The sequence below is a fragment of the Aotus nancymaae genome, unplaced genomic scaffold (genome assembly GCF_030222135.1).
Source record: "Aotus nancymaae isolate 86718 unplaced genomic scaffold, 86718_ANA_hifiasm-v0.15.2.pri h1tg000018l, whole genome shotgun sequence".
Lineage (NCBI taxonomy): Eukaryota > Metazoa > Chordata > Mammalia > Primates > Aotidae > Aotus > Aotus nancymaae.
This window is the reverse complement of record NW_026988430.1, coordinates 15,537,948-15,565,533: the sequence shown is the minus strand read 5'-3', so window position 1 is coordinate 15,565,533 and position 27,586 is coordinate 15,537,948. Positions and strand designations below refer to the sequence as shown.

Below are 27,586 nucleotides of genomic sequence, written 5' to 3'. Positions count from 1 at the left end.
TGACTTCTAGTACAAAGCATTCTCTTTCCTCAGTTGACTCTGATATCAAGGTGGAGGGTTACCAGCAAGGAGAGAGGAACCCCAGGTGTGTGTGTGTGTTTGCATTAATGAGGGGAAAATTTGCATTACATTTTGGATGAGGGACGAGTCAGCTCTATCATTTAACTTTGTGGAGATTTCCTCCAAACTAGGGGGTTTTATGTTATGCTAAGTCCTAGACTGCATTCCAAATTAAATGCCCTGTTGCAGGAGTTCCACTGATGCCCCCTGCATTCAAAATTTAGGAAATTGGAAGTATGTGTATCTATGGAGGGAGGGTAGGACTCTGGATTTATGATCTGGTTCCTTTGCTATGTCCCTCACTTTGATCCCCAGTTCCATGTACGGCACATTCAGAAACTCTTCAAGTGTAAAGCTATTTGTAATACAGAATAGGATCTATTTATAGACGAGGTAAGTTACAGTCACGCAACCCTGAGCCACTCAACTTACCTGTTTGGTTCAGGCTTGAAGCATTTAACTGCCTATTTCAAATAATCCACCTCTCTAATTACCCTTTCATGCTTTTACCCTTTAATTCCATCTCCAGACTTCTCTGAGTTGAGTTCTCTTTTTAAACTTCTTTGACTTCTGGGAAAAACGGTATTTTTTTTCCTCTTTAGTAGAGGGTCTATCAAGCACATTTAAAAAGTTATGCATAAAAAGCATGAAGATTTTCACCATGTAAACTAGATCAAAGAGAATTTGGTTGGATGTCCTGGTCAAAAATTATTAAAAACAAAAACAAAAACAGGCCGGGCGCGGTGGCTCAAGCCTGTAATCCCAGCACTTTGGGAGGCCGAGGCGGGTGGATCACGAGGTCGAGAGATCGAGACCATCCTGGTCAACATTGTGAAACCCCGTCTCTATTAATACAAAAAAAAATTAGCTGGGCACGGTGGCGCGTGCCTGTAATCCCAGCTACTCAGGAGGCTGAGGCAGGAGAATTGCCTGAACCCAGGAGGCGGAGGTTGCGGTGAGCCGAGATCGCGCCATTGCACTCCAGCCTGGGTAACAAGAGAGAAACTCCGTCTCAAAAAAAAAAAAAAAAAAAAAAAAAACAAACAAACAAAACACACACAAAAAAGAGAAGAATTTGGAATGAAGGACACTACAAATACCAGCCTTATGCCTGTAATGTAGGACCACATTGATTAATAAGTTTCAGATTAATCAGGGCTCTTTCCAGTTTGAATCACTTGCGGCACAGGGTGTGGGAGGAGTGATTTGTTGGTGTTCCCTCGTTATGGCAGCTGATCTAAGTTCACCTGCATAATTGACCCCTGGCAATTGGCTTTTATGAACTCCAAGAAATAGTGATGATAAATGATTTCATCTCTGGAGCCAGTTTCAATGGCCTGGTGGTGGCTTTGCAGTCATGGGTGGAGGCCATGTCGGTGCCCAGCAGTGCAGTTATAAGATCCTATATTGATGCCTTACACTGGCATTGGAGTGTGGCCGGTTCATGGGCCAGGTGTTTGCCATCCTTGTTACAGAGTTGGCTTTCCTGAGCTCCCCACGCTCCACCCCATGTGTTTGCTGAAGGAAGTGCAGTAAACAGGGCAAGAGGAGGGAGAAGGTTGGAAGGAGCAAAGCTTCACCCAAGCCTTCCCGGCAGGGGTATCAAGAGCCACAACCCATTTTGTTCCATACTTACATGTTTCCAAAGCCTTGTATGGATGTTACTACTGAGCAGACGTCTGGGGCCATCATCTAGAGTCTATAGTTCTGGCATTAATGTTCCCACTCCATAGAAGAGGCACACCGAGGCTGCCCAGGCACACACCCTCACCCCTCTGTTGCACTGACCAGGTGCTTTGGCTTAGTCGTAGAGGGGGTCCTTGTTTCCCTTGTTTCACCACCAGACTTTTGCCTTCACTCAGAGAGGGAGAATGGAATGGCAGAAAGAGCAGTAGGTGAGCAGTTAGAAAGTGTGGGTTCCGGTCCAGGCCCTGTGGCCTCGGTGAGTCATTTTACAGACCAGAGTCATTGTACATCTCAGCTTTCTCACGTGAAGCTTGCATAAGCATGGTGCCTTGGCCGGACGTGGTGGCTCACACCTGTAATTCCAGCACTTTGGGAGGCTGAAGCGGGTGGATCACCAGAGGTCAGGAGCTCAAGACCAGCCTGATCAACATGGTGAAACCCTGCCTCTACTGAAAATACAAAAATTAGCCAGGCTTGGTGGTGGGCACCTGTAATCCCAGCTACTCAGGAGGCTGAGGCAGGAAAATTGCTTAAACCCGGAAGGTGGTTGTTGCAATGAGCTGGGATCATGTACTGTACTCCAGCCTGGGTGACAGAGCAAGACTCCATCTCAAAAAAAAAAAAAAAAAAAAAAAAAAAAAAGTGGTGCCTTTTGATCTTGAGCCCTAATTAATTTGAAACTTCTTAATCAACAGCCTATCAGCCTACGACAGAGAATTGCTGCCAGCCATGAGAATTCCTTCTCAGCCATGCTGTGTGGCCATCTGGGGGTCCACATCACTTTGCTGGAGGAAAGTAAAACTCACAGGTAGATCAATGCCATTTTACTTGAAGATCTGAGGACATTTAAAACATAGTGAACAAGCACAAGTGTATGACGGAGTGAAAGGTAACAGTCATATATTTTAATGATAAAAAGAGGTTTTCAAGATATTCCTTGTTCGAGGCAGGCGTCTCCCACTTCCATCCCCAGGTCTTGATTCTTCTCTCCTCTGTTATTAAGATGTGTTGGTTGACAAGTATCCCAAGCAAGGAGGGGACAGGCGGAAGCAGGGGCAAAGCCTTTGTCATGGGAGGGGAAGAGGGATCCTGAGCACACGGTCTCCATAACTCCCTCTGCCTCCCTGCTCCAGTCTGCCGTGAGTTCCTGTGTGATCAGAGCCCTGGGGGTAGAAATGGGAAATATAGTTTTCTAGCACCTTGAATCATACTGTGGCCCAAGCAGCGTGACTCTGAGATTGCTGTGACAGAAGGGACCACTGGGGCACAGGACCTTGCCTCCCTACTCTGCCACACTGCCATGAAGTCTGGCATTTTCTGGTGGATTTTTTTTTTTTTTTTTTGAGATGAAGTCTCACTCTGTCGCCCAGGCTGGAGTGCAGTGGCACAATCTCAGCTCACTGCGACATCCACCTTCCTGGTTCAAGTGATTCTCCTGCCTCTGCCTCCTAAGTAGCTGGGACTACAGGCATATGCCACCATGCCCAGTTAATTTTTGTATTTTTGGAAGAGATGGGGTTTCACCATGTTGGCCACGATGGTCTCGAACTCCTGACCTTGTGATCCTCCCACCTTGGCCTCCTAAAGTGCGAGGATTACAGTGCATGAGCCGCTGCATCCGTCTGGTGGAGTTAATGGTGAAGAATAAAGCCCTATTTTGCAGGAGGTAGAAGTGGGGTCTAGCAGGGGCTGCCAGGTTGGGAAAGGCTGAGCAGCCGGGGACATGCAAAGTAGCAGCCAGCCCACAGACCACTGGGTTAGTACTGGCTGTGTTTGTGAGCCCATGTGAGATGCCATTTGGGGATTCCCAGAAAAGGGAAGAGGTGGGGTTTGTGAAAGGGGACAAAGTCCTGAGTAGCTGAGGTTGGGGGAGAGTGACAAGAGCCTACATGCATTTAGTTGATTGCTTCTTTTGCTACCTTTGTTCTCATAGGCCTTTGAGATCTGAATCTCTGGTTTCATTTGTTCCTCCCAGATCCCCAGGGGTTTATGGAAATTGTAATGGATTGTTTTCAATGTTTCAAAAACTCTAATGGAAATCATAATATATCTGTCTTATGCTTTTTGTATACTCAGTTACGGGGTTATGGATATGTTTGATTAATAAATCATGGGGAAATGAATTAATTATTCCTTAATGATTACAGTGTCTTTGGCAGACAACCTATGTCAAGACCAGGGAGAGAGGAGATAAAACTATAAGGGAGTGTTTGATATTGACGAGATTTGGAAATGACGCAGCACCAGAGGCAGCCCAGTCTAGAGCTGCCCTAGGCTGGTGGGACCAGTAGCACAGCGAGAGCCATGGAGGGAAAGCCAGATGTCACAGCCATTTGTCCCCATGTGTGATTCGGGAAGTCTTTAGGTCAGCAGCAAGAGGTGTTATGTGAGACAGCCACATTAGAAGAATCCCCATCTCTCTCCTGAGCCACTATGACCAGGCAGAAATTTGAAAACAAGGAGAAAACCTAGCTTCAAGGCGGGCAAGATGCTTGCTTAAAGAAATAGAATTGTTCTTCCCAGCGGTACTCAAATTGTAGCCTGCATCAGAGTTACTGGGAAGACTGTGGGGTTTTTTTTTGAGACAGAGTCTTTGTCATCCAGGCTGGAGTGCAGTGGCGCAATCTTGGCTGACTGCAACCTCCACTTCCTGGTTCAAGCGATCTTCCCACCTCAGCCTCCTGAGTAGCTGGGATTACAGGCGCACGCCACCATGCCCGGCTAACTTTTTGCATTTTTAGTAGAGACAGGGTTTCGCCTTGTTAGCCAGGATGGTCTCCATCTACTGATCTGCCCACCTCGGCCTCCCAAAGTGCTGGGATTACAGGCCTGAGCCACCGTGACTGGCTGGGAAGACTTTTTAAAATGCAGACATGGGGACCCAGCCCCAGAGTTTCTGATTGAGTAGGTCTGTGGTGAGACTGAGAATCTGCATGTCTCACCAGTACCCAGGGGCTGCTGCGGCGGCTGGTTCACCGGAACCACACTTTGAGAATCACCTTTTTCCCATTTACTCCCATCTCACTTTCTCCCCTCCATGGCTTTGCCGCTACTGTTCTCCTTCCCAGCCTTCTTTTAATCCTCCCCAGCCTTCTTTTAATCCTCCCCTCACCAATGTCATTCCCTCAACACCTTTCCCCTTCCCCCACCCCACCCAGATGCCTCTCCTGCCTCTTCCCGCCTTTTTTGTACACTAGGCCCAGCAATCTCCCTGCATCCCACATGACTTTTTCCCTAAACAAAGGGAAACTCGACTTTCTTGAAAACTGAAATGTAAAACAGATGGGAGGAGAAACGAGTGCGTCCCCCTAGCTGGTGAGGACACCTGTTGCAGGTGACTTAAGACAGTATGAGCTGGACAGGACATGAGGTTCTCAGCTGATAGAGCTGCTTCGGGCTGGTGCTGCCTGGGGAGGACTCCAGGTGACAAGGTTTGCTCTCTGTGCCCAGCGAGAGGATGGAAAAGAGGGATTTGGCTGGAGGGCAGCCCCCAGGCAGGCACAAGTTCAGCATCAAAAGACCTGTAAGGTGAAGTTCTAACACTTGAGCAGGCATCAGAATCCCCTGGAGGGCTTGTTAAACACCCACTGCTGAACCCTACCCCCGAGCTGCTTCTTTAGCAGGTCCAGGTAAAGTTAGGATGACCAGCCAGTCTGGTTTGCCCAGGGCTGATCAGAGTTATCAGGACGTGGAATTTTCAATACTGAAACCAAGAAAACCCTAGAAAAACTGGGATGAGTTGGTTTCCCTATAGAGTGCTAAAGTCTTTGCATTTCTTTCTTTCTTTCTTTCTTTTTTTTTTTTTTTTGAGACAGAGTTTCACTTGTTGCCCAGGCTGGAGGAGTTCAATGGTGAGATCTTGGCTCACCGCAACTTCTGCCTCCCCAGTTCAAGCGATTCTTCTGCCTCAGCCTCCCAAGTAGCTGGGATTATAGTCACGCGCCACCACGCTCAGCTAATTTTGTATTTTTTAGTAGAGACGGGGTTTCTCCATGTTGGTCAGGCTGGTCTCAAACTCCCGACCTCAGGTGATCCGCCCGCCTTGGCCTCCCAAAGTGCTGGGATTACAGGCGTGAGCCACTGTGCCTGGTCTAAGTCTTTGCATTTCTAGCAAGATCCTTTGGAAGGCTGAGGCTGCTGGTCCAGGGACTGCACTTTGAGAATCACTGCTCTATTGTTCCCAGGGAGCCACGGAGGTCTGGAGTTGGGTGTTATAGCCCCAGACTCTTCTTCAGAGTGAGAGGTTCTGGGTAGGGGTCAGAGTTCAGATTCTGAATAGCTGCAGCCAGGGATGTGAACTTGGGAAAGGAGGGCCGCAGAGCCGCAGATTGATGGGGGGTGGAGGAGATTAGTCAGAAAGATGGGGTCAGGGGTGAAAGAACATCCAAGCTGCAGCTGTGCGTGTTGGGTGTATGCCCAGCACACTGAAAAGCTTTGGAGGAGGCCCTCTGTCCTTTTCACTGTGGGAAAAGCCTGTGGCTTGGGCTGGAAGTGAAGCGGGTAAAATAGGTATGAGTTGTTCCTGAGGGCTTGGGCTGGTGCAGGAGCAGCCAGTTTGAAGGAAAAGAACCAAGAAAGGAAAGAAAAGAGATAATTGTAAACCGGGTGCCTAAACTTGGAAAGCAGAGGCAGGCCAAATTCGGCCTCTGAGGTGTTAACTTATGGTGTGTAGAAATGACATGCACATTATTTGTGCGTATGCTGACTTGGGGGGTTTGGGTACACACAGACCAGTGCCGTATGGGCTATGGCAGAGAGGTCCAGTGGTGGGGTGGCCCCAGTGGGAATCTGTACCCTACTTCCCCCTTCCTTTTCTGAAAGTTACCAGCGTTAAATGCTAAGGAACCTTCCACGTTCTGGTGGAGGCAGTCTTTGGGACCCAGGCTGGAATGAGGCCTGAGATGACCCTTTGTTGAATAAAGGAATGCATGTAAGCCTGTGACCATGTGGCAGATGTAATGTCAGAGGCACTTGCTGCTGGCCATTCCCTTTGTTTAGTCCTTGGATCTGTGCACAACCTCCACGTCCTGGGTTCAAATGATTCTCCTGCCTCAGCCTCCCAAGGAGCTGGGATTGCAGGCGCCTGCCACCATGCCCAGCTAATTTTTGTATTTTTAGTAGAGATGGTGTTTCACCATGTTGGTCAGGCTGGTCTCGAACTCCTGACCTCAGGTGATCCATTCGCTTCGACCTCCCAAAGTGCTGGGATTACAGGTGTGAGCCACTGTACCTGGGTGAGGCACCACTCTTATGCAAACTTCACGTGAGAAAGCTGAGATGTAAAATGACTCTAAGCTGTAAAAAGACTCACCAGAGGCCACAGGGCCTGGACTGGAACCCACACTTGCTGACTCCTGACCTAGTGCTCTTTCTGCCATTCCGATTTTCTCTCTCTGAGTGAAGACAAAAGCCTGGTGGTGAAACAAGGACCCCCTCTACTTCTGGCTAAGATGGAAGAACAAAGACTGGATTTATGCTCCTGCCTGAAATAGCAAACAACAAATCAACAAACAAAGACACATAAAACGATAGTTTACAAGAGTGTGGACATCAGGCAATGAAATACAGTGCACAGATGTATTTGCTCACATAGCAAAGCTTTGGCATTTCCCAGATTCAGATTCAGCTTCTGGTAGTTGAGCCTTTCTTCTCAGTATTCCTGACAAGGCGTAGTTTGTTGTTATCCTTGTTTTCCTGGCTGGTACCTATTCTCCTTGTGGGCCTGCCCTGCCAAGAAACTTCTGGAAGTCTTAGAAGAACCGATTCAGCTCATAAACAACTTCAGTCAGCTACTAGTTGGCACCTATTGTTTTATTTTTCTGCCAGATTATTACCGTGTCTATCGGGAATGGACACAAGCGTATGTTGGATGCCTTCAAGTGCTGAGATTATGTCTTAGTATCATATAGAGTATGTTCCCTGCTCCCCAACCCAATTCAGTCTATCCCTTCTCTCAGCCCTTTTCCCTGTGAACAAACACAGTTGGAAGGTAAAGGAAGCTGAACATACCTGTATAAAGTGTCTGATACCAGGCCAAGCTGGTTTGCCTGACTCTCTGTACCCTTAGGGTTTGTTTTTACCCAGGAGGCTCTTCAGTCCTTCATGCAAATACATTTCTGAGCCTTCCTCAGTGGTGGAGGTCAGTTTGTGATCCAGGCAGGCTAAGCTCCCCTTCCTCCACCGTACTGTAATTTCACTGAGAGATGAGTTCAACCTGAGGGACTTTGAGGCTACTGATTGGGGGGTAGGCTGACCTTCCACCTAGTATGACCACCTTCCCCTGGTTTTGTGGGTCCTGTTGGTTATCTCTGCAATAAGCCATGGGGATGAGGTTGTGTGAAATGTGAACTTGATCATTATGGCAGATCTTACTTTATTTTATTTTATTTTTATTTATTTATTTTTATTTTTTGAGATGGAGTTTCACTCATGTTGCCCAGGCTGGAGTGCAATGGCGCGATCTTGGCTCACCACAACCTCTGCCTCCCAGGTTCAAGTGATTCTCCTGCCTCAGCCTCCAGAGTAGCTGGGATTACAGGCATGCACCACTTTGCCTGGCTCATTTTGTATTTTTAGTAGAGATGGGATTTCACCATGTTGGTCAAGCTGGTCTTGAACTCCGGACCTCAGTTGATCCACTCGCCTCAGCCTCCCAAAGTGTTGGGATTACAGGAGTGAGCCACTGCGCCCAACCGACCTTACTTTAAATAGCTTTAAAAATGACAGGTCTATAGCCCTAGAATCAGGAAGAGATGGCCTAGGGTTTACACCTCTATATTTTGATTTCTACAAAGGGAAAATGACACCTTCTAAGGTATTTGCCAATTCAGGAGGTTGCAGAAGTCCTGAAGGCCAGTGCTGGCTCATTTGTGATTGTGATGTCATTATGATTGCCTCCTAATAGGAGAGGGCTACCTGTAGTCACTCAGCCTGTAAGTGGCAGAGTGGACAGAGTTCAGGTCACTGAAAAGACCCAATTGCTTCCAGAGGAAATGGGCAGGAGGAGGGGCCATGAGATGGGGCTGGAGAACAGTAAGAGGCTCCCCATGCCTAACCCTTTGGTGGAGAGCTTTCTGGGAGGACGAATCCAGATCAGATGTAGCCCAGCTTAATGTGGCCCTGCCTGGTGGCATTGTGGCCCTTGCTATTTCCTCCTCCCTCCCTGCCCTGCGTGATGAGCATCCATGGCCTCAGCGCTGTGGCATGTGAAGTGACACAGAGCAGCGTGGAGGCCTGCTCCTTCCTGGGTGCGCGGCACAGCCCGGGTGAGGCCCGAGGGGTGAAGGTGGGTGACTCATCCGCAGCATGAGCGTGCCTCACTTCCGCAGCTGCTGACCTGCTCGCTTGCTTGTTCTGCCTGAGGCTCCGCAGGGTTCGGGAGAAACCAGTCAGCCATTTATGGAGAGGCAAGAAGACTTGACTGGCAGCCTGGATATCTGGGCTCCAGACCTGGATCTGTCACTTTTCAGTTGCTTGAACTTGGTAAAGACGCTCTGCCTGCAGTTTCAATTTCCCCACCCCTGAAATGATGGGATTGCTTGAGAGCCTCTCTCTTCAAATTGTCTCAGGAACCAGTAGCAGCAGCAGCTTGTTAGAAATGCAGTCTTGGGCCCCTCCCCAGATCTACTGAATCTGAATCTGTATTGTTTTTTTTTTTTGAGACAGGATCCCACTCTGTCACGCCAGCCGGAGTGCAGTGGTGCGATCACGGCCCACTGCAGCCTCAACTACCCCAGGCTCAGGTGATCCTCCTGCCGCAGCCTCCCAAGTAGCTGGGATTACAGGCACATGCTAACCGGCCCAGTTAATTCTTGTATTTTTTTGTAGAGACTGGGTTTTAGCACATTGCCCATACTGGTCTCAAACTCCTGTACTCAAGCGATCTACCCACTTCGGCCTCCCAAAATGCTGGGATTCCAAGCAGGAGCCACAGTGAATCTGCATTTAAACAATATCCCTAAGTGATTTGCATACAGTTGGAGAAGCACGGCTTCGCGGTTTTTAAGATGGCTTCAGGGCTCCTGTCCTCTAATTCTGTACTGTTAGGAGTCTCTGAATGGTGTCCTCCTTGCAGATGCTCAGCTATTGGATAAAGCCTTGCCCGGGAGGGATTTCTCTACAATTTCCACATGCACTGGCTAGGTGGCCCTTCTCAGTTCCAGTTCTTTTCTTTTTCTTTTTTTTGAGATGGAGTCTTGCTCTGTCGCCCAGGCTGGAGTGCAGTGGTGTGATTCAGCTCACTGCAACCTCCACCTCCCGGGTTCAAGCGATTCTCTTGCCTCAGCCTCCCGAGTAGCTGGGACTACAGTCACTCACCACCACGCCCAGCTAATTTTTATATTTTTAGTAGAGATGGGATTTCACCATGTTGGCCAGGATAGTCTCGATCTCTTGACCTTGTGATCTGCCCATCTCGGCCTCTCAAAGTGCTGGGATTACAGGCGTGAGCCGCCATGCCCAGCTGAGTTCCAGTTCTTTAATGTAGTTGCTGGGTGGTCAATGACAAATTCCAGGAAATCCTCCTCTGTGGGCCTCCCTTTTCTTCCTGCAGGCTAAAGACTAGTAAGTAATCAGCAGGGACTGCATTTAATTCGCCTCTTACTCCTATTATCACAGATTTATTCTATAGTCATTCTCCCAAGCGGCATGGCCTCTAATTGAGTCGAACAAATGGTCTATATGGAGAACCATCATATTTGTGTTTAACTTGCAGACTAACAGCCCAAGTGTGTGAAAAAGGGTGACGTAAACAGTGCGGGAAATTCCCTAGAGTGAGTGTGACATGTGAGGTCGGAATCTGCTGCTCAGCCACACTCAGCTCCTTCAGTCTCTCTTAGATGTGAACATACGCTCTGGCCAGAGTGGGATCCTAGTTTTTTAAGATTCGCAGATTTTCAACAATTTGGCTTCTACTAAATGAAAGCCAACGACTGCATTTGGTACCCAGCCAAAGAAAACAGAAAACGGTTCCACTTCTAGAATTAAAGCAAAACAACTATGCTGGTCTCATTAAGAGAAGTCATGTGACCTCCCACACAACGTCTTCCCAAGGAATTTTTCAGACTGGTTTTGATTACACGCGACTTTTCCTTCCCTGTGAATTTTAGAGCCCCAAGTAAGAGGCTCTGGCCCCTCACAGTGTATAGTTAGCTCAGGCACAGAGACGTCCAATTGGGAAGATGGAGAGGATTACAAGTGGTTGAGGAAGATTCTGAGTAGGAAAGAAATATTTCTTCTGAATTCCATAGCTGCAATGTTCTTTTGTGATAGCTTATCAGGTTTCTGAGGCCAGCCCAATTCAGAGACGCTAGGCTGGTGGCAGAGCACAGAGATGCCAGAAGACTCCATGGTGTCAGGATAACTTGTGCTCTGTGTTCTTTTTTTTTCTTTTTTTGAGACACAGTCTTGTTCTGTTCCCCAGGCTGGAGTGCAGTGGCAAGATCTCAGCTCACTGCAACCTCCGCCTCCCGGGTTCAAGCAATTCTTCTGCTTCAGCCTCCCCCAAGTAGCTGGGAGTACAGGCGCGCACCACCACACCTAACTAATTTTTGTATTTTTAGCAGAGACGGGATTTCATTATGTTGGCCAGGCTGGTCTCAATCTCTTGACCTCATGATTCACCTGCCTCAGCCTCCCAAAGTGTTGGGATTACAGGCGCGAGCCACTGCGCCCGGCCTTGCTGTCTTTAGCACATGATGTTCTATGTGTTCCTTCCCCGGAGGCACCTTACTAAGGGTAGAATTCCAGGATTTGCACCAGGGCCAGATAAACAATTGGGAAGAGGATGACTCGTGAATATGTCCTGTTACATGAAAACAAAGACCAAATCTACTTCTTTATTTAGGTAACCGCCTCATACCATGAAAGATCAGAGGCAGCTTATAAGAAACACATATACTCTAAGGGTGAAATATAAATAAAAAATACAACATTAGACCAGGGGAAATATAAATTAGTGAGGCAGTCAGGCTTTGGTGGATGACGAAGCCGAGCATATCTATCTGGTTAGCCTATCAGGCTTGACCCTCAGAGTTGCTGTCCTTGGGCTGTACTTGACCAGACATAACTTAAGATAAAAACAGTACTGCCCTTAAGGTCATAACATGAACGACACAAGGACAGCATAGCAGAGGCCTCGCCGGCTTGTCAGAAAAACGCACAGGAGGTTTCAGCTGGTTAAAAGCTCAATATGAGCCACTGCATGGCCAGGCTGTGCAAACAAGTGGGGCCCCCACTGAGGAGGAGAGAGTCCTCCCACACACAGCATTGGCTGTACATTCACGTTTGCAATCAACACGTTGGAATATGTCACCATGTGCCAACTGGACAGTATCAAAGGATAGATACAGTGGAGCCTTCCAGGAGCCCACACAGTCTGTCCAAAGAGCCAACGAGGAGAAACAGCAACAATACTGCTTGATATGTGCTCGCAGGAGATCCCATTTAGACTCCGGTGCTTGTGCTTGGTTCTCAGTGTTTTGACACTGACACCAGGACATTGACAAGAAGAACTGCAGAGGATGAGACTTCTCTTTTGGTGTCTAAGCCCCCTGCAGAGCTGCTGCCATAACAACTTGACAGCTACTCAGGCCCTTCATAGACAGCTGGGACAGCAGCAACGATGTCAGATCTGGTGCAGGGATTCTGGGCTCGTGATGGAGCCTGGAACCTGCCAGAAGCCTGGCATCACGGCCATTCTTGGGCATCCTTGTGAATACTTTCAAAGCCTCCGCATTGCAGCTTCTCGTTCCTCCTGGATGCTGTTAAAGCGTATGCTGTAAAGAGAGCTCATCTCCTTGAATGGATTCTCCTTTATCAGATGGGACCTGTGTGGAACAAACGAAGATAAAACGGATCAGTCCCCACCCCAAATCCATCAATTTCAAGCCTGCGTGTGGTGAAACCAGCATAGTCTTTGGAGTTGCCAGACTTAGGTTTGAATGCTGGAGCTGCCTCTCTATGACACTGTTACCGTGGGCTAGACCTGAAACTATGTGAGACTGTTTCTTTTGCCTGCAAAATGGGCATTTGAATTTCTAACTCACAGAGTTGTAAGCACTGAATGAGATCATGAAAATAAGTGATTGGCTTAATATATATCAAGATTCTCATCAAATCTTAGTTCCCTCTCCTTACCCTTCCTTACAGGCAAAGCTGGTGCCTACCTCTCTCTGGTCTCTGAATTCTGTCTCCCACCTCCACCTTGGATGTGATCACAGGTTCATCTTCATCTGTCACTTCAGCATCCTTTTTTCCTCTCTACTGACTTTCTCTCCTCCACTTATCATCTTGCTCAATTCTCCGTATCCCTTCTTTAAAAATTTGCACCTTAGCACAGTTATGCCAGCAGATGACTGCCCTGCCCTCTTAATCTCATCACCAAATACTTTGAAGATGAATGTGTGCTCACTCCTCACACATCTTCAGCCACCTCATAAGTAGCATCATCTGATTTCTGTCCCCAACATTTTTTTTTTTTTTTTTTTGAGAGGGAGTTTTGCTCTTGTTGCCCAGGCTGGAGTGTAATGATTACACAATCTCAGCTCACGGCAACCTCTACCTCCCGGGCTCAAGCGATTCTCCTGCCTCAGCCTCCTGAGTAGCTAAGATTATAGGCATGCACCCAGCTAATTTTTTATTTTTAGTAGAGACAGAGTTTCTCCATGTTGGACAGGCTGGTCTCGAACTCCTGACCTCAGGTGGTCCACCTACCTCGGCCTCCCACAGTTCTGGGATTATAGGCGTGAGTCACCGTGCCCAGTCTGGTCCCCACCATTTACTGAGAAAGACACATTGCTAGGTCTGTCTAACTGCCTCTCCTCAGGCTTCAGCCTTTTTTGATGGCTTTGAAGCATTTGATGGGCAGTTCCCCTCACTCTTGATAATGCATCCTTCTTTGTCCTCTTTGCCATTGGCGTAACGTCTCTTCCTTATTATTACCGGGAACTTCCATTTGGGCTCTTCCATCTGCCTTCCTTTTCCCATTCCCCACATGCAGGCATGGCTCAAGGTTCTGCCCTGGCTCTTATAGGAAGCATATGTGGCTAGGCCAGGGGCTGGCAAATGTTTTCTGTCAAGGGCCAGGTAGCAAATGTCATAGGCTCTACAGGCCACATGGTCTCTGTTACCACTGCTCAATCCTGCCGCTATAGCATGAAACAGCTATAGGTAACACGTGAGTGAATAAGCCAGGCTGTGCTCCAGTGAAACTCTTATCTACAGAAACAGGAGGTTGACTGTAGTTGCCAATCCCCCGTCTTGTGGAAAGAGCATAAACATTAGGATCAGATATACCCTGTTTTACAATCTGGCTCTATCACTGCCTAGTTCCATTACAATGGGCAAGTTACTTAACCTCCATACACCTTATTATCCTTTTTTTTTTTTTTTTTTTTTGAGACAGAGTTTCACTCTTGTTGCCCAGGCTGGAGTGCAATGGCGCGATCTCGGCTCACTGGAACCTCTGCCTCCCGGGTTCAAGCAATTCTCCTCCTTAGCCCCCGAGTAGCTGGGATTACAGGCATGCGCCACCATACCCAGCTAATTTTGTATTTTTAGTAGAGACGGGGTTTCTCCATGTTGGTCAGGCTGGTCTGGGACTCTGGACCTCAGGTGATCCGCCTGTGTCAGCCTCCCAAAGTGTTAGGATTACTGGCGTGAGCCACCGTGCCTGGCCTCCTTATTCTTATCTGTATGAGGGGAATAATGATGATGATGATGATGATGATAATAATAATAATAATACTTTCCTCATGGCCTTGTTGATGGGGTAAAATTGGGTAATGTTCAACCCTAGGGCCTGATTCAGTGAATCTTAGTATTCTTCTCTCCTTTCTTCCTCCTTTCCTTCCTTCTTCCTTCCTTCCCTTTCTCACTCTCCCAATCCCTTTTCTCTCTACCTGCTCACCCTCTGCAGTCTCACCCACAGTCGTCTCCAACCCTTACCTCCCTCTCCACACCTGGTTTCTCTTTGGAGTTTCAAATCTGCAGAGTCAATGCCAATTACGTAGTTCTGCTCATACACCATTTGCATATCAAACTCTGCATGTTCAAAAGAAAATGCGTCTTTTTTTTCTTTTTTTCTTATTATACTTTAAGTTCTGGGGTACATGTGCAGATCGTGCAGGATTGTTACATAGGTACACACATGCCATGGTGGTTTGCTGCCTCCATCCCCCGTCATCTACGTTAGGTATTTCTCCTAATGTTAGCCCTCCCCAATCCCCTCACCGCCTGCTATCCCTCTCTTAGGCCCCCCACCCCCTGACAAGCCCCAGTGTGTGATGTTCCCCTCCCTGTGTCTGTGTGTTCTCGTTGTTCAACACCCACTTATGAGTGAGAACATGTGGTGTTTGGTTTTCTGTTCCTGTGTTAGTTTGCTGAGAATGATGGTTTCCAGCTTCATCCATGTCCCTGCAAAGGACATGAACTCATCCTTTTTTATTGCTGCATAGTATTCCATGGTGTACATGTGCCACATTTTCTTTATCCATCTATCATGGATGGGCAAAATGCATTATTTTAAACAAACTCATGCCTCCTCCTGACCTCCCTCACTCCATGCCCCGGGGGCACTTTCTGCAATGCCACCCCTGACCTGCTGTAGAACAGGACGGGCCATCCTCCACTCATGCAGTCTCTGCTCTTCTCCTCTCCCCTCTGTGGCCATGATTTCAGCTCGAGCCCTTTTATTACCTGCCACCTGAGCTTACTGAATGGCCTCTGTCTCACTGCTGCTTTGCTCTCACCCGTTCTGCACACGATGCTGAGTTACTCTTCCACAGGCAAAGCTTGATCATGCCTCTCTCTGGTATGTAAAGCCATTGAAGGCTCCTCCCTCCTCACCCAGTGTCAGCATCCTCGCCTGGTGTTCAAAGTCCTGCACAGTCAGCACTGAAGACCCCAGCGCAAAGGGAAATGTGCCTGCTTTTCCTGAACACCCTAATTCTTCCGTTTCTGCAGTCATTCCTTTTGCCTGGACTGCCTCCCTACCCACAGCCCACCACCACTGTCTCTGTGCCATCTCTGCTTGTCACATTCTTACCTGTTCCTCAGGAGCCTGGCCAGAACGGCACACTGCATGCTTCCCCCCAGCCAGGAGGCTCTGTGCCTCCTTTCCGCTTTCAGAGCCCTGGCAAGACTATGCCTTTTTTTTTCTTTTTTTCAAGACAGAGTCTAGCTCTGTTGCCAGGCGCCAGGCTGGAGTGCAGTGGCACGATCTCGGCTCACTGCAACCTCTGCCTCCCGGGTTCAAGCAATTCTCCTGCCTCAGCCTCCCGAGTAGCTGGGACTACAGGTGCGTGCCACCACACCCAGCTAATTTTTGTATTTTTAGTAGAGACGGGGTTTCACCATGTTGGCCAGGATGATCTTGATCTCTTGACCTTGTGATCCACCTTCCTCGGCCTCCCAAAGTGCTGGGATTACAGGAAGACTATGCTTATCTCCCGCAATGCATTTTCCCGTGTAGACTTTGTAAAGTATCATGCACATGCTTTATCTCTCCCCTTAGATTAAAAATCCCTGGAGAGATTAGAGAAATGTTTGCTCCTCCGTGCAGCCCTGGCACCGCATCTGCGAGGGGCCAGGAGGTGAGGAGGTGAGGAAGGCTTTTTACCGGGCTCACCTTTGAGCTGACTTGGCAGCTCCACTGGCCTCCTCCGTGGGCAGTGGGGAGAGGCTGCCTGTTGGAAAAAGTCGAAGTGGAGGAACAAGTTTCATTTTCCAAGGCTCAAGGCTGTGAGCCTTCCATGCCTTTTGGCTTCAGTTGGTGTGGGAGTGGGTGTGTTTGTTTCTGTGAGTGCGTGTTTCCGGGTGTGTGTGTGGTGGGTGTGAGTGTGTGGGGGTGTGTTTGTGTGTGCATGAACACATGTGCAGTAGAGGAGGGATGTGTGTGTACATGTGGGGTGTTAGTGTGTGTGTATTGTTTGGGCGTGTAGTCTTGAACCCTCTATTATAAAAGGACAAGAGTTTTTATCTGACTTTGCCTGGGGACTTATCTTTATCTGCAGGAAATGACCAAGAAGTGGAAAATGGAGCGGGAAAAAAAAAATCTGAAAATACAGCGACCAAATGATAAAATCAAATGGCAGCCTGTCTCTCTTGGAGCACAGTTGGGCTATAAAAATAAGCCACTCACCCTGAAACTTCTTGGGGGGGCCTTTGAGGCTTAGCTGCCAGCCACCCTGCCCTCTGTCTCTGGGGAACCATGCAGGCTGTGGGCAGAAGGCTTGTCCTGACCAGGCATGGGACCTCCTCATCTCTGGGGCAGGGTGGGAGCAGGTTCTATCAAACTCATTTTTTTTTTTTTTTGAGATAGAGTCTCGCTCTGCTATTCAGGCTGGAGTACAGTGGCATGATGTTGACTCACTGCAATCTCTGCCTCCCGGGTTCAAGCAATTCTCCTGCCTCAGCCTCCCAAGTAGCTGGGATTACAGGCACGCACCACAATGCCCAGCTATCTTTTGTATTTTTAGTAGAGACGGAGTTTCAGTATGTTGGCCAGGCTGGTCTTGAGCTCCTGGCCTCAAGTGATCCTCTGGCCTTGGCCTCCAAAAGTGCTGGGATTACAGGTGTGAGTCACCACACCCAGCCTCAACTTTGTCTTAGAGAGCCTCTGAAGGCTGAGCTGGGAACGTTGGCATCAACTCTGAATCCAAGGAGCCCACATTCTTTCCTTTTACCCCGCTCTGAGAATGAGAGAGCTGGCGAAGCCAGTCACAATCTACCCGTAAATTGTGAATATGTCTGGTGTTGACATGCAGGCCAAAGGTCATAGACTGTAGGGGAACTGAGATGAGTTGTTTTTTGAAAATTTTTTGGCATGAGAAGCTTGCATTCATATAAAGCCTTACGTGCCAGTTTAATGTGCAAAGCTGCTGAGAACTCCACTGTTCTGGGTGAAATGTGTGCTGTGGGGTGGGTAGGGCTGCTGGACTCCTGTCTCCTCCCTCTGCCCCTCACCACAGCCCCAACCCCCTCCCAGGGACATCGGCAAAGCACAGTTCGAAACTCCCTTGGAAACCACATCTCTCGTTCTACAGGGAAGTAAAATGACTCGCCCAAGGCCATGGTGAGAGGAGGGTTGGGCAGCTTCATAAGTGAGCAGCCTCCCGAACATCAGGTCTCAGCACACACGAATCTGTCACTCTGGGCCATCCCTGAAATGTGGCAGGGGATGGTGGTTCAATAAAGAATACAACAAAGAACTTCTTTTTCTTTTTTTTGAGACAAACTCTCACTCTGACACAGGCTGTAGTGCAGTGGCACAATCTCAGCTCACTGCAACCTCTACCTCCTGGGTTCAAGCGATTCTCCTGCCTCAGTCTCCCAAGTAGCTGGGACTACAGGCACGCACCACCATGCCAATTTTTGTATTTTCAGTAGAGATGGGGTTTTACTACGTTGGCCAGGATGGTCTCAATCTCTTGACCTTGGGATCTGCCTACCTTGGCCTCCAAAAGTGCTGGGATTACAGGCATGAGCCACCGCACCTGACCCCAATAAAGAACTTCTTGCAACTTCTGAAGGCCCTTTGAACCAGGATAAAACCCTGGCATTCTGGAGCAGCATCTAGTCTCATACCTATTGAAAAATCCTAATGCTGTACATTGCCATTAGGATTGATCCTAACGCTTCAAGGGGTGTGTACCTTGGAGGGAGACCACACCCTCTGTAATGTGCTGGCTACCTGCATCGTGACTGGCGCTTGATTTAGTCATCACTTGCATAGTGCTGAACAAATAATCCACCTAATCTGTGCAACCTCCTTATGACGTAGCAGCTATTATTAGCACCATCTCCATTTTACATATTTGGAGCAGTGAGGTATGGAGAAGTGAAGGAACTTGCCCCAAGTCACTTTGCCAGAAAGGAATAAAACTGGATTCAAGTCAGGCAGTCTGGGTATGGCCCATGCTCTTCAACGTTGGGCTGTGAACTTCTGTTGAATGAGGAAAGGGTGTGCAGGGCACGGAGCCGCACACTGTGGACTCTGTGTTGTTCGGTCACTTGTCTTGGCTCCCAAAATGGGTTTCAACTGGTAATAATCATAACCATAATAACCTATACTGTGGTCAGGGTGGTCTTTTGGAAACATAGGTCCTATTATGTTAAGCCCCTACGTCTGCTTACAGCTCTTCAATGGATTCTTATTGTTCTTAAAGTAATGACCAAAATCCTTCAGAGGGCCCTCAAGACTGTGGCACATCTGGCCTCTGTTGACCACAGGGCCCTAACCCTCTCTGACATTTGCTCTCTGCCCTTCAATTTCCCCATCATCTTTTATTTCCTGTTATTCCACATTTGCCCAAGACTTTGTCTCTCACTGAAAGACTTTCCACTTACCTCTCATGCTTCCTTTGGTGTTCAGCCTAACATCACCTCCTCCAGGAAGCCTTCCCTGACTCCACCTTCTGGGTCAGTTTCTCTATTGAGCATCTCGTGGGAGGATACTCCTCGCCTTCCTAGCACAGAGCTGACTTTGTTATTTTACTTCTGTCAGTGTGACTTTTTAGTAAATGTCTGTCTTTCTCACCCAATGGTAAACTCCCTAAAAGTAGAGCCGCTGTGTCCTGTGTCTCTTTTTTTTTTTTTAAATTGAAACGGGTCTCAGTGTGTTGCCCAGGCTGGAGTGCAGTGGTGTAATCTCAGTTCACTGCAACCTCCGCCTTCTGGGCTCCAGCAATCCTCCTGCCTCAGCCTCCTGAATAGCTGGAATTACAGGCGTGCATCACCATGTATGGGTAACTTTTTGTATTTTTGGTGGAGATGGAGTTTCACCATGTTACCCAGGCTGGTCTTGAACTTGTGACCTCAAGTGATCTGCCTGTCTCGGCTTCCTGAAGGGCTGGGATTACAGGCGTGAACCACCCCGCCCGGCCCGTGTGTCTCATGTCGTATCCCCAGGGTCTTGCACAGTGCCTTACGCATTCCAACGTACCAGCACGCAAATCAGGGGTCTCTTTTTGCTTTGAAGTTTCATGATGCAAAGTGTGAGTTGACCCGCACCACTGCCAATTTGAGAGACACCAAGGTACTTCACATTTGGACTCTGGGTCAGTTAACTCATCCCAGATTGTGTGTTTTGTATGCTTGACGTCTGTAACAACCTTGGAGCCTTTCCCTGCCTCATCTCTTTTTGAACCTTACAGCAATAAGGGCCAGGGATATTCTCTTCATCTTACAGATGAGAATTCCGGGCTTAGAGTGTACAATCTGGCCATCGCCACCCAGCTAGCAAGTGTTGAGGATCACAGTGGGACTGACTTCTCATCTCTTTCTACATCATTTGCTAGGTATGGGCTTTCCTTACTCTACTGAGACCTCTTCAGTTTGCTGCTCTTTTCTCCGAGTTCTGAGAGTCAGATGTAATCTCCCAGAAAAAACACAATTATTATTTCCTTCTTCCAACTCAGCAACGACCTTTGCTCTTAAATTTGCTAAGGGAGTAAGAACGTGTGTGCAGGTTGGGCCCACCTGGGGACGAGGGTATGGCTGCCCAGTGAACAGGGGCTCTGACTTCAGTTCCCTGGGGAGAGCTGTCCATATCTAATTCAGGGTTGTAAGGACCAGACCACTCTACTTTTGGGACTCTGTCTTGATGTGAAAAATTTTACAGCTATCTGCCTCTTTGGCTGCATGCAATAGACTGAGCTGTGACGTGCAACTCAGCTGACAAAATCCATGAAGCCCAAGGCTCCTGACTTCTGGGTCTTGGAGGCTGGCTGGGCACATGTGTTGTCTGTGCGTGACAGTGAGTGAAGGTGGGGTGGGAGCACTGCAGCGAGAGGAGGTGTGTGCACTGAGCGGGCATGGAGGGAAATAGTCTCTACCCGCCTTCACGTATCCCATCTGGGCAGGTGCAGGGAGGAAGTGAGTGAGAGGGACCGTTCTGGGTGGTTCTGCTCTGTTTGCTTTTACCGCAGCTCAGTTCACACCCCTTCATGCATGCGAGGGCACAAGAGCCATTGGGGAACTTTCCATCCTCTCCTGTGCTAAAGACTTGTCTCCCCAGCAGGGATTCTCCCCAGCAGAGAATCCAGATGGGGTCTTTTTTCCCCCAAGTTCCAAGCTAAAGGGATAACTTCCCGTTTTGCCTGGCAGGCAGGATTATTCGTGGCATATCAGAAGTGGAAGGGGCTGTGGAGACTCTCTTTCCAGCCTAGGCGAGGAAAAAGACCCAGAGGAGAAAACCCCTGCCCCACACCCTCTTGGCTGGTCCACCCAGCAGGACGGGAGGCCAGGGTCCCAGGATCCCTAGTTAGGGGCGCAGTGTCCAGCTGCTTGCTCATGCAGCCTCAGGAGGCCTGGTTGTGCCCCTGCTTGTCCAAGCCTCTCTGGCCACCCTGTCAGGTAGGTCTTGTGTGCACTCACCTGGTCCCGGCGGGGCTTGCTAGGTAGAAGCTGCAACGTGTTGGTGCCCAAGAGCCCGAGGTTCACAGACATGTCTGCATACAGCAGCTGCGTCTCTCCTCCTCTTCCCATGGCCAAACTACAGGTCCAGTTTCTCAGGGGACACCTCAATGTTGCAGGAATACCAGATGATCCAGAGCAGAAGGCTGAAAGCCAGGATCAGGGCGCCTGTGTAGACAAGGAAGTCCCAGTAACTCAGGGAGGCCAAGATCCCCACAAGCAAAAGGACCAGGCCGACTGTGTCGAGCAGGATGGCGAGGACAAGGAAGAGCGCACAGCGCCCGGGATGGCATCTTCCCCACAGACTCCCCAGGAGCATTGCCCAGGAGGAGCGGGAGGAGCCCAGCTGCACTCCTAGGGGTGATTTGCATGGGAGGGTGGCGGTCCTGCCTGCTGCTGCCTTCTCTGCCTGCTGGGTGTGCTGGGTGTGAGCAAATGAGTGAGCCAGTGCGTCTTGGAGCCACAAGGAAGTACACGTTGGTTTACCTTTATGAGCACGGCAGCCAGTGGGGCAGGATATTTCTTAACTATTTCATGGCTCAGGAATGATCTGGACCCAAACAGTCTGACATCACTGTTAATTGGGCTGCTCATTGCTGGAACCAACAATCCACGTGGCAGAGGAGCCAGGGTGCCCTTGGATAAATTTGCCAAGTCAGGGGTCCTGTGATTCTGGGGGAGGGGCTGTTCTGTGCCTTGTTCTATAACCTGGGAGCCAGAGAGCCTGACTGCCCTGTTTCTGAGACACGGCTCCTTCATCTAGTAAGGTGGGGTGGGGTGGTGGGGTCTCCATTTCTCTTCATCTGTCTGCCCTACTCTCTTCCTTGCTGGGAACGCTTTTATGTAAAGGACGCTTTTATGTAAACCAATATTTTTACTCATAGACAAGAGTTTGTAACATCAATCGACTTTGAAGTGTTGCTGTTAACAATGGGTCCGTGTTAGCAAGAGAAGGTTTGACTTCTTGTAGGGTCCTCACTGTGTAGACAGAAGGATCTGAGGTTCCTAGGATAACGGACAGGAAGGATAAGGGCAGGAAAGGGGCAGAGATGGAAAAGACAGAGTGGACAGAAGGGGCAGAGAGAGGACAATAGGGTGAGAAGAAACTTCTGGCCTCTTCCTGCAGTGGATTCTGTGTGGCTCAAAAGACAACACCCAGGCAAAAGTCAAGTGATGTTTCCCGGAACTGTTGCCTCCGTGTTTTCTACATGGACTCACTTTATGTAGGTTTTCTCTCTCCTAATAGATGGCACCTGTAAGCCCTTCCAGACACTGCCTGCATCCCTTCTGTATGGAATGGAGCATCTTATCCTCGTGGCTGCTCACAGGGAGTGTGGGGGCGAACATCAAATGAGGAAAATGCAGTGGCAGCCCTTGGCTGGGCTACGGACAGCCACCCTCTGTCCCTGATTCACAGGGGGCCTCGAACAAGGCACCAAACCTCTCTGGGCCTCGGTTTCCCCAGATGAATGAGGAAAATAATTTTCACCCTCACTTTTGCTTTCCCCAGAGGGTGAGAATAAGTAGGTAGATCCAATTTCTTTGTTCTTTTCTTTTTTTTTGAGATGGAGTTTCACTCTTGTCACCCAGGCTGGAGTTGTAATGGCGCGATCTTGGCTCACTGCAACCTCTTGCTTCCCAAGTTCAAGCGATTCTCCTGCCTCAGACTCCCGAGTAGCTGGAATTACAGGTGTGTGCCACCATGCCTGACTAATTTTTGTATTTGTAGTAGAGATGGCGTTTCAAACTCTACTTGGCCAGGCTGGTCTCGAACTCCTGACCTCAGGTGACCCTCCCGCCTTGGCCTCCCAAAGTGCTGGGATTACTGGCATGAGCCACCATGCCTGGCTTTTGTTTTCTATGTGTAAAATAAGCCAGAGTGAGAGAGAAACTTTGAGGAAATCTTTTGGGGAAGGTGGCAGGGGATGACCCAAACCATAGCTCTTAGGATCTGAAACTCCACGAGACTTGAGCCAAAGCAGGTAAACACTCTGGAACATCTCAAAGTAAGAAGCGCTGAGGCCAATCTCCCTCCCAGTACTTGCCTCCTGTCCCACTAGGTCCTCAGAAGGGGCCAGGTACCTACAGGAACACCTCCCATTGCTGGGGAAGCCATTACTCTTTCAATGTATTGTTCTCAGTGTTGAGTAGGAGAAAGTCCCTTGGGAAAAACTATTGATGGACAGCAATGGCCTCTCCCTAGGGCCAGGACAAGCACTCCTACTGTGTCTATGCAGGGCTGGGCTGATGAGTCCTGGTCTAGCCATATACAGCTTCTCAGGTACCTTTTCAGAGTCCTGTGTGTGCGGCTCTAGTCCACCGTGGCCAACAATTTAGCACTAAGATTTCTGCGTGCTGGGAAATCCCTTGGTTCTAGGTCAATCTGGATGGTTGGTCAATGTAGTCTCCTCTAACTTGCTGGGTCAAAGAGAAGCGGATAACAAAGAAAGCTTCCCCCTCTACCCCACTTCAGTTCAGCCTCACTTGATGCAGACACTGAAATGTCTGATTCCTTAGGTTCTGATCTACTCATGATTTTCAGTACAGTTGTCTCTCCGTATCTGTGGGGTATCGGCTCCAGGATCCCATGGATACCAGAATCCATGGATGCTCAAGTTCCTTATATAGAATCTATGCGTAGCTGTGTGCAGTGACACAAGCCTGTAATCCCAGAGCTTTGAGAGGCCAAGGCAGGTGGATTGCTTGAGCTCAGGGGTTTGAGACCAGCCTGGGCAAGATAGGGATATCCCATCTCCACAAAAAATGCAAAAATTGGCCAGGTGTGGTGGTGCATGCTTGTAGTTCTAGCAACTCAGGAGGCTGAGGCAAGAGGATTGCTTGTGCCCAGGAGGTCAAGGCTGCAGCAATGAGCCGTGATTATGCCACTGCACTTCAGCATGGGAGACAGAGTGAGTGAGATCCTGTCTCAAACAAAACAAAACAAAACAAAACAAAACAAAACAAAACACGCAAACAAACAAAAAAAAACAAAAACAAAAAAACCCTACTTGCACCCTCCATATGCTTTAAATTACCTCTAGATGACTTATAATACCTAATACAATGTAAATGCTATGTAAATAGTTGTTATACTGTATTTTTATTAATGTTTTTATTGTATTATTATTTATATTTGTAGTTTTTCTGAGTATTTTAGGTTCATGGTTGGTTGAATCTGCAGTTATGGAACCCCCAGATACAGAGGGCTGACTGTATTACTATTTTTGCAAGCACAAACATGCTTACATACACGTTTCCTGCTAAAATACTATGCCATATTTACGAGCAAGAGGGGTAAAAATGAAACCACTGGCTATTTCAGCATCCAGAGCTAATTAGCATGAACTCCTTGGGATACATCCAGCAGAACCATAAACATGTCCTTTCTTCCTTACATAAATGGGCTGCATCGTACTCTCAGTTCTGCAGTCTGCATTCCCTCTCATGATACCTGGCCAATCTGGCAAATCGCTAGGCATGGCCCCCTCCAGGTGACTGGCCAGACTGTGAGGTGCCCCTCCACCTCTGCCCCCATGTGTCTTTCTTACTCTTGTTTCCCAGAGTTGATGCTCCTGTGTGTTGAGGCAGCCTTGGTATTTGTACAGCTGGGAGAGACCAACTGGGATGTTTGATGCAAAGCCTGGAACCCAGGAGGTGGGCAGGCTAAAAAGAAAAGAAGGGAGACAAAAGTGAGGAGGGAGAGTGGTTCCAAGTGTGGGAACCAGAAACTGGCTGGGCAGAGGCGGGCGGGGACAAGGGGCAGGTGATCAGAGAGCAGTTTACTGCACCCCCTTAGCAAGAAGGACACTGCCACCCTCTTCTTCCCACGGGGATCCTCTGTGACTCGCTCACTTGCTGAGGCTGGATCCACGGTTGGAAATACCTGCGTAGTTTGCCAGGGCTGCCATAAAAAAGCACCACTGCCAGGGTGGTTTGAACAACAGAAATGGATTGTCTCCCAGTTCTGGAACCCGGAAGTCTGAGATCAAGGTGTCTCCAGGGCTGGTTCCCTTGAGGACTGTGAGGGAGAATGGGCTCCAGGCCTTGGCCATCGCTTGGGGTGGTTTGCTGGCCATCTTTGACGTTCCTTGCCTTGTAGATGTGCGCATGTCCCCGTGCACATGTCTGTGTCCACATTTCCCTTGTTATAAGAAACTCCATCCTACTCCAGTATGAACTCATCCTAACTAATTATGTCAGCAGAGATCCTACTTCCAAATAAAGTCCCATTCCGAGTTACTGGGGGTTAGGACTCCAGTGTGTAAATTGGGAAGACAGAATTCAACCCACAGCCCATAGCAATAGCTAAAAGGTTTGTTTGCTTATGTGGACATCCTTTGATTTCTAGCTGTAGTATAGATAGAAAATTTAGACTCTCAAACCAAGTTTTCAGAAACAAACATAATTGCCAAGTCAGCAGCCCATTGAAGGTGGCCCACTATGCCACCAGGCACCAGGAGAAATGCGTCAACTTCTCCCCGTCTCCCCCGGGGACACAGACATGCTGCTGGCTGTCCTGTGTCCCTGGGAGAGAGGCTGAGAAAGCGGGGTCTTCTCACCCTGCTTGGGTTCTGGATGCTGTCCCCTCTGTTCACCAAGCCAAGGTGCTCATTCTCCATGAGTGGGTAACCCTAAGTGACCCCTACACATTTAGAAGTTTGAGCTGAAGTGGGATTTAAATTAAACCAATATTATTAGCACCTACTATGGGGTCGGGCAGCAGGATGAAGACCAAGTGCAGAATTTAACATCACAGAGATAACATGCTAAGAGCGGAGGCAATAATTAACACGTGAATGATACAATTTCAGATGGTGATATATAGGATAGAAAAAAATTGCAAAAACAGGAATGTATGAGACAGGATGTATCTGTTACACTGCTCTGGACATTTGCTTTCTGAACCATAACATGGTGTGGAAGGCACATACAGACGCCCAGCCCCTGGCCTACAGCTTCCAATTTGGTCACGTAGGGCCCCTCTGCTCCTCTACTGAGATTTCTGTGGGCTGTTGGGGCTGCAGCCACCCCTGTGCCTCTGAAAGGTTTGTCTTTCTGCTGCTGCCTCACAGCTCCGCCTCTTCTTGGCAATTGAGACCTTGTCACTCCCTTGGCAAAGTCATCATGATTTGTCATCTGTGATGTCACCAGATGACAGCCTCTCCATGACCCGAATCCTAAAGGACAGGCGACTGAGACCAGGATGGGCTAGCCAGGTGCTCAGCTGACCCAGCGTCACAGATCCCAGACCTGACTCTATGAATGACAAAGTCCCCGTCACCTCCTGGATGGCAGGCTCAGATGTTGGGTGAATCTAGCCACACCAGCCTGTTCATCAGGTCTGCCTGCCTTTCCATGCTGCAGAACTTAGTAGAGTGCCTGGCTGTGCCACTCACCTGCCATGTGACCTTGAGCGAGTCACTTATCCTCTCCGTGCCTCAATTTCCTCATTGGGTTACTGTGCAGATTAAGTGAGTTTATGAGTGTGAAGGGCTTAGAACCTGCACTCTATAAACAGGGCTGAGTGTTATTGTTCTGGTTGTCACTGGGATCTTTACATTTCTGACATGATACTTCTGTAGAGAAAACCCCAGGTTGGAAGGGATCCATCCATGACTTCCTGGCACCATCATTTTCTCTTTACCAACCTTGGCATCACTTGGTTGCAGTTACCCATCCCTCGGCCTCCCCACACCACCCTTGCTAAATCTATTAGGATGTGCAGTGCCGTCCCTCCATTCTTAAATGGGTACAAATACTTTATTTTCATGAAATCCCCTTCCCAGACCCATTTTGTCTTTCAGATCTTTTACCTTTACCAAAGTGGCTCTTTATCTTCATCATCCTCAAATCCCTCAACGTTCCCTACTCCCATAATCCAGTGTTGATCAAGCCTCACTTATTGTATAAGGGTACCATGCCCTGCAATCTACGAATCTTACTTACTACAGAATATTGCATGTTTGTTAATATTATATTATTTTGTGGTTTTTTTGGATTTTTTAAAACTGCAATTGGTTATAGTCACCATCAGTGAAAAACTGGTATGATTTATAACAAACAGAAAGTACTTGGGAATAAATACACTGAAAACAAAACAATTATAATTAAATCAGACCAGGAGTACTCAAACTCTTTCTGTAATGGGCCAGATAGTAAACATTTTGGGCTTTGCAGACAATCCTGTTGGTCTTTGTAACAACCATTTAACAATGCTATTGTAGTGTGATATGTCATGGCTTTGTGTCCCCACCCAAATCTCATCTCAAATTATAATCCCCATAATTCCCATTATCCCCACCTGTCAAGGGAGAGACCAGGTACAGGTAATGGGATCATTGGGGTGATTTTCCCCATGCTGTTCTTGTGACAGTGAGTTCTCATGAGATCTGATGGTTTTCTAAGGGGCTCATCCCACTTCGCTGGG

At 48.4% G+C, this 27,586-nt stretch overlaps 2 protein-coding genes across 2 annotated transcripts in view; one reads left to right on the top strand and one right to left on the bottom strand.

Moving 5' to 3' along the window:
* The window catches only part of ADPRM (ADP-ribose/CDP-alcohol diphosphatase, manganese dependent), a 96,891-nt gene extending 94,388 nt beyond the window's left edge, over positions 1-2,503 (top strand). Inside the window, exon 5 of the mRNA XM_064378304.1 lies at positions 2,442-2,503. The gene's annotated coding sequence lies outside the window, so the exon portion shown is untranslated. The remainder of the gene's footprint in view (positions 1-2,441) is intronic.
* Positions 2,504-10,750: 8,247 nt separating this feature from the next.
* Positions 10,751-21,625, bottom strand: TMEM238L (transmembrane protein 238 like). Its single transcript, XM_064378295.1, has 2 exons — positions 21,121-21,625; positions 10,751-12,572 (listed from the first exon to the last, which is right to left on the bottom strand). The coding sequence occupies exon 1, from the start codon at positions 21,476-21,478 to the stop codon at positions 21,239-21,241; it is 240 nt and encodes a 79-aa protein (XP_064234365.1). The 5' UTR covers positions 21,479-21,625; the 3' UTR covers positions 10,751-12,572; positions 21,121-21,238.
* Between the last annotated feature and the right edge of the window lie 5,961 nt (positions 21,626-27,586).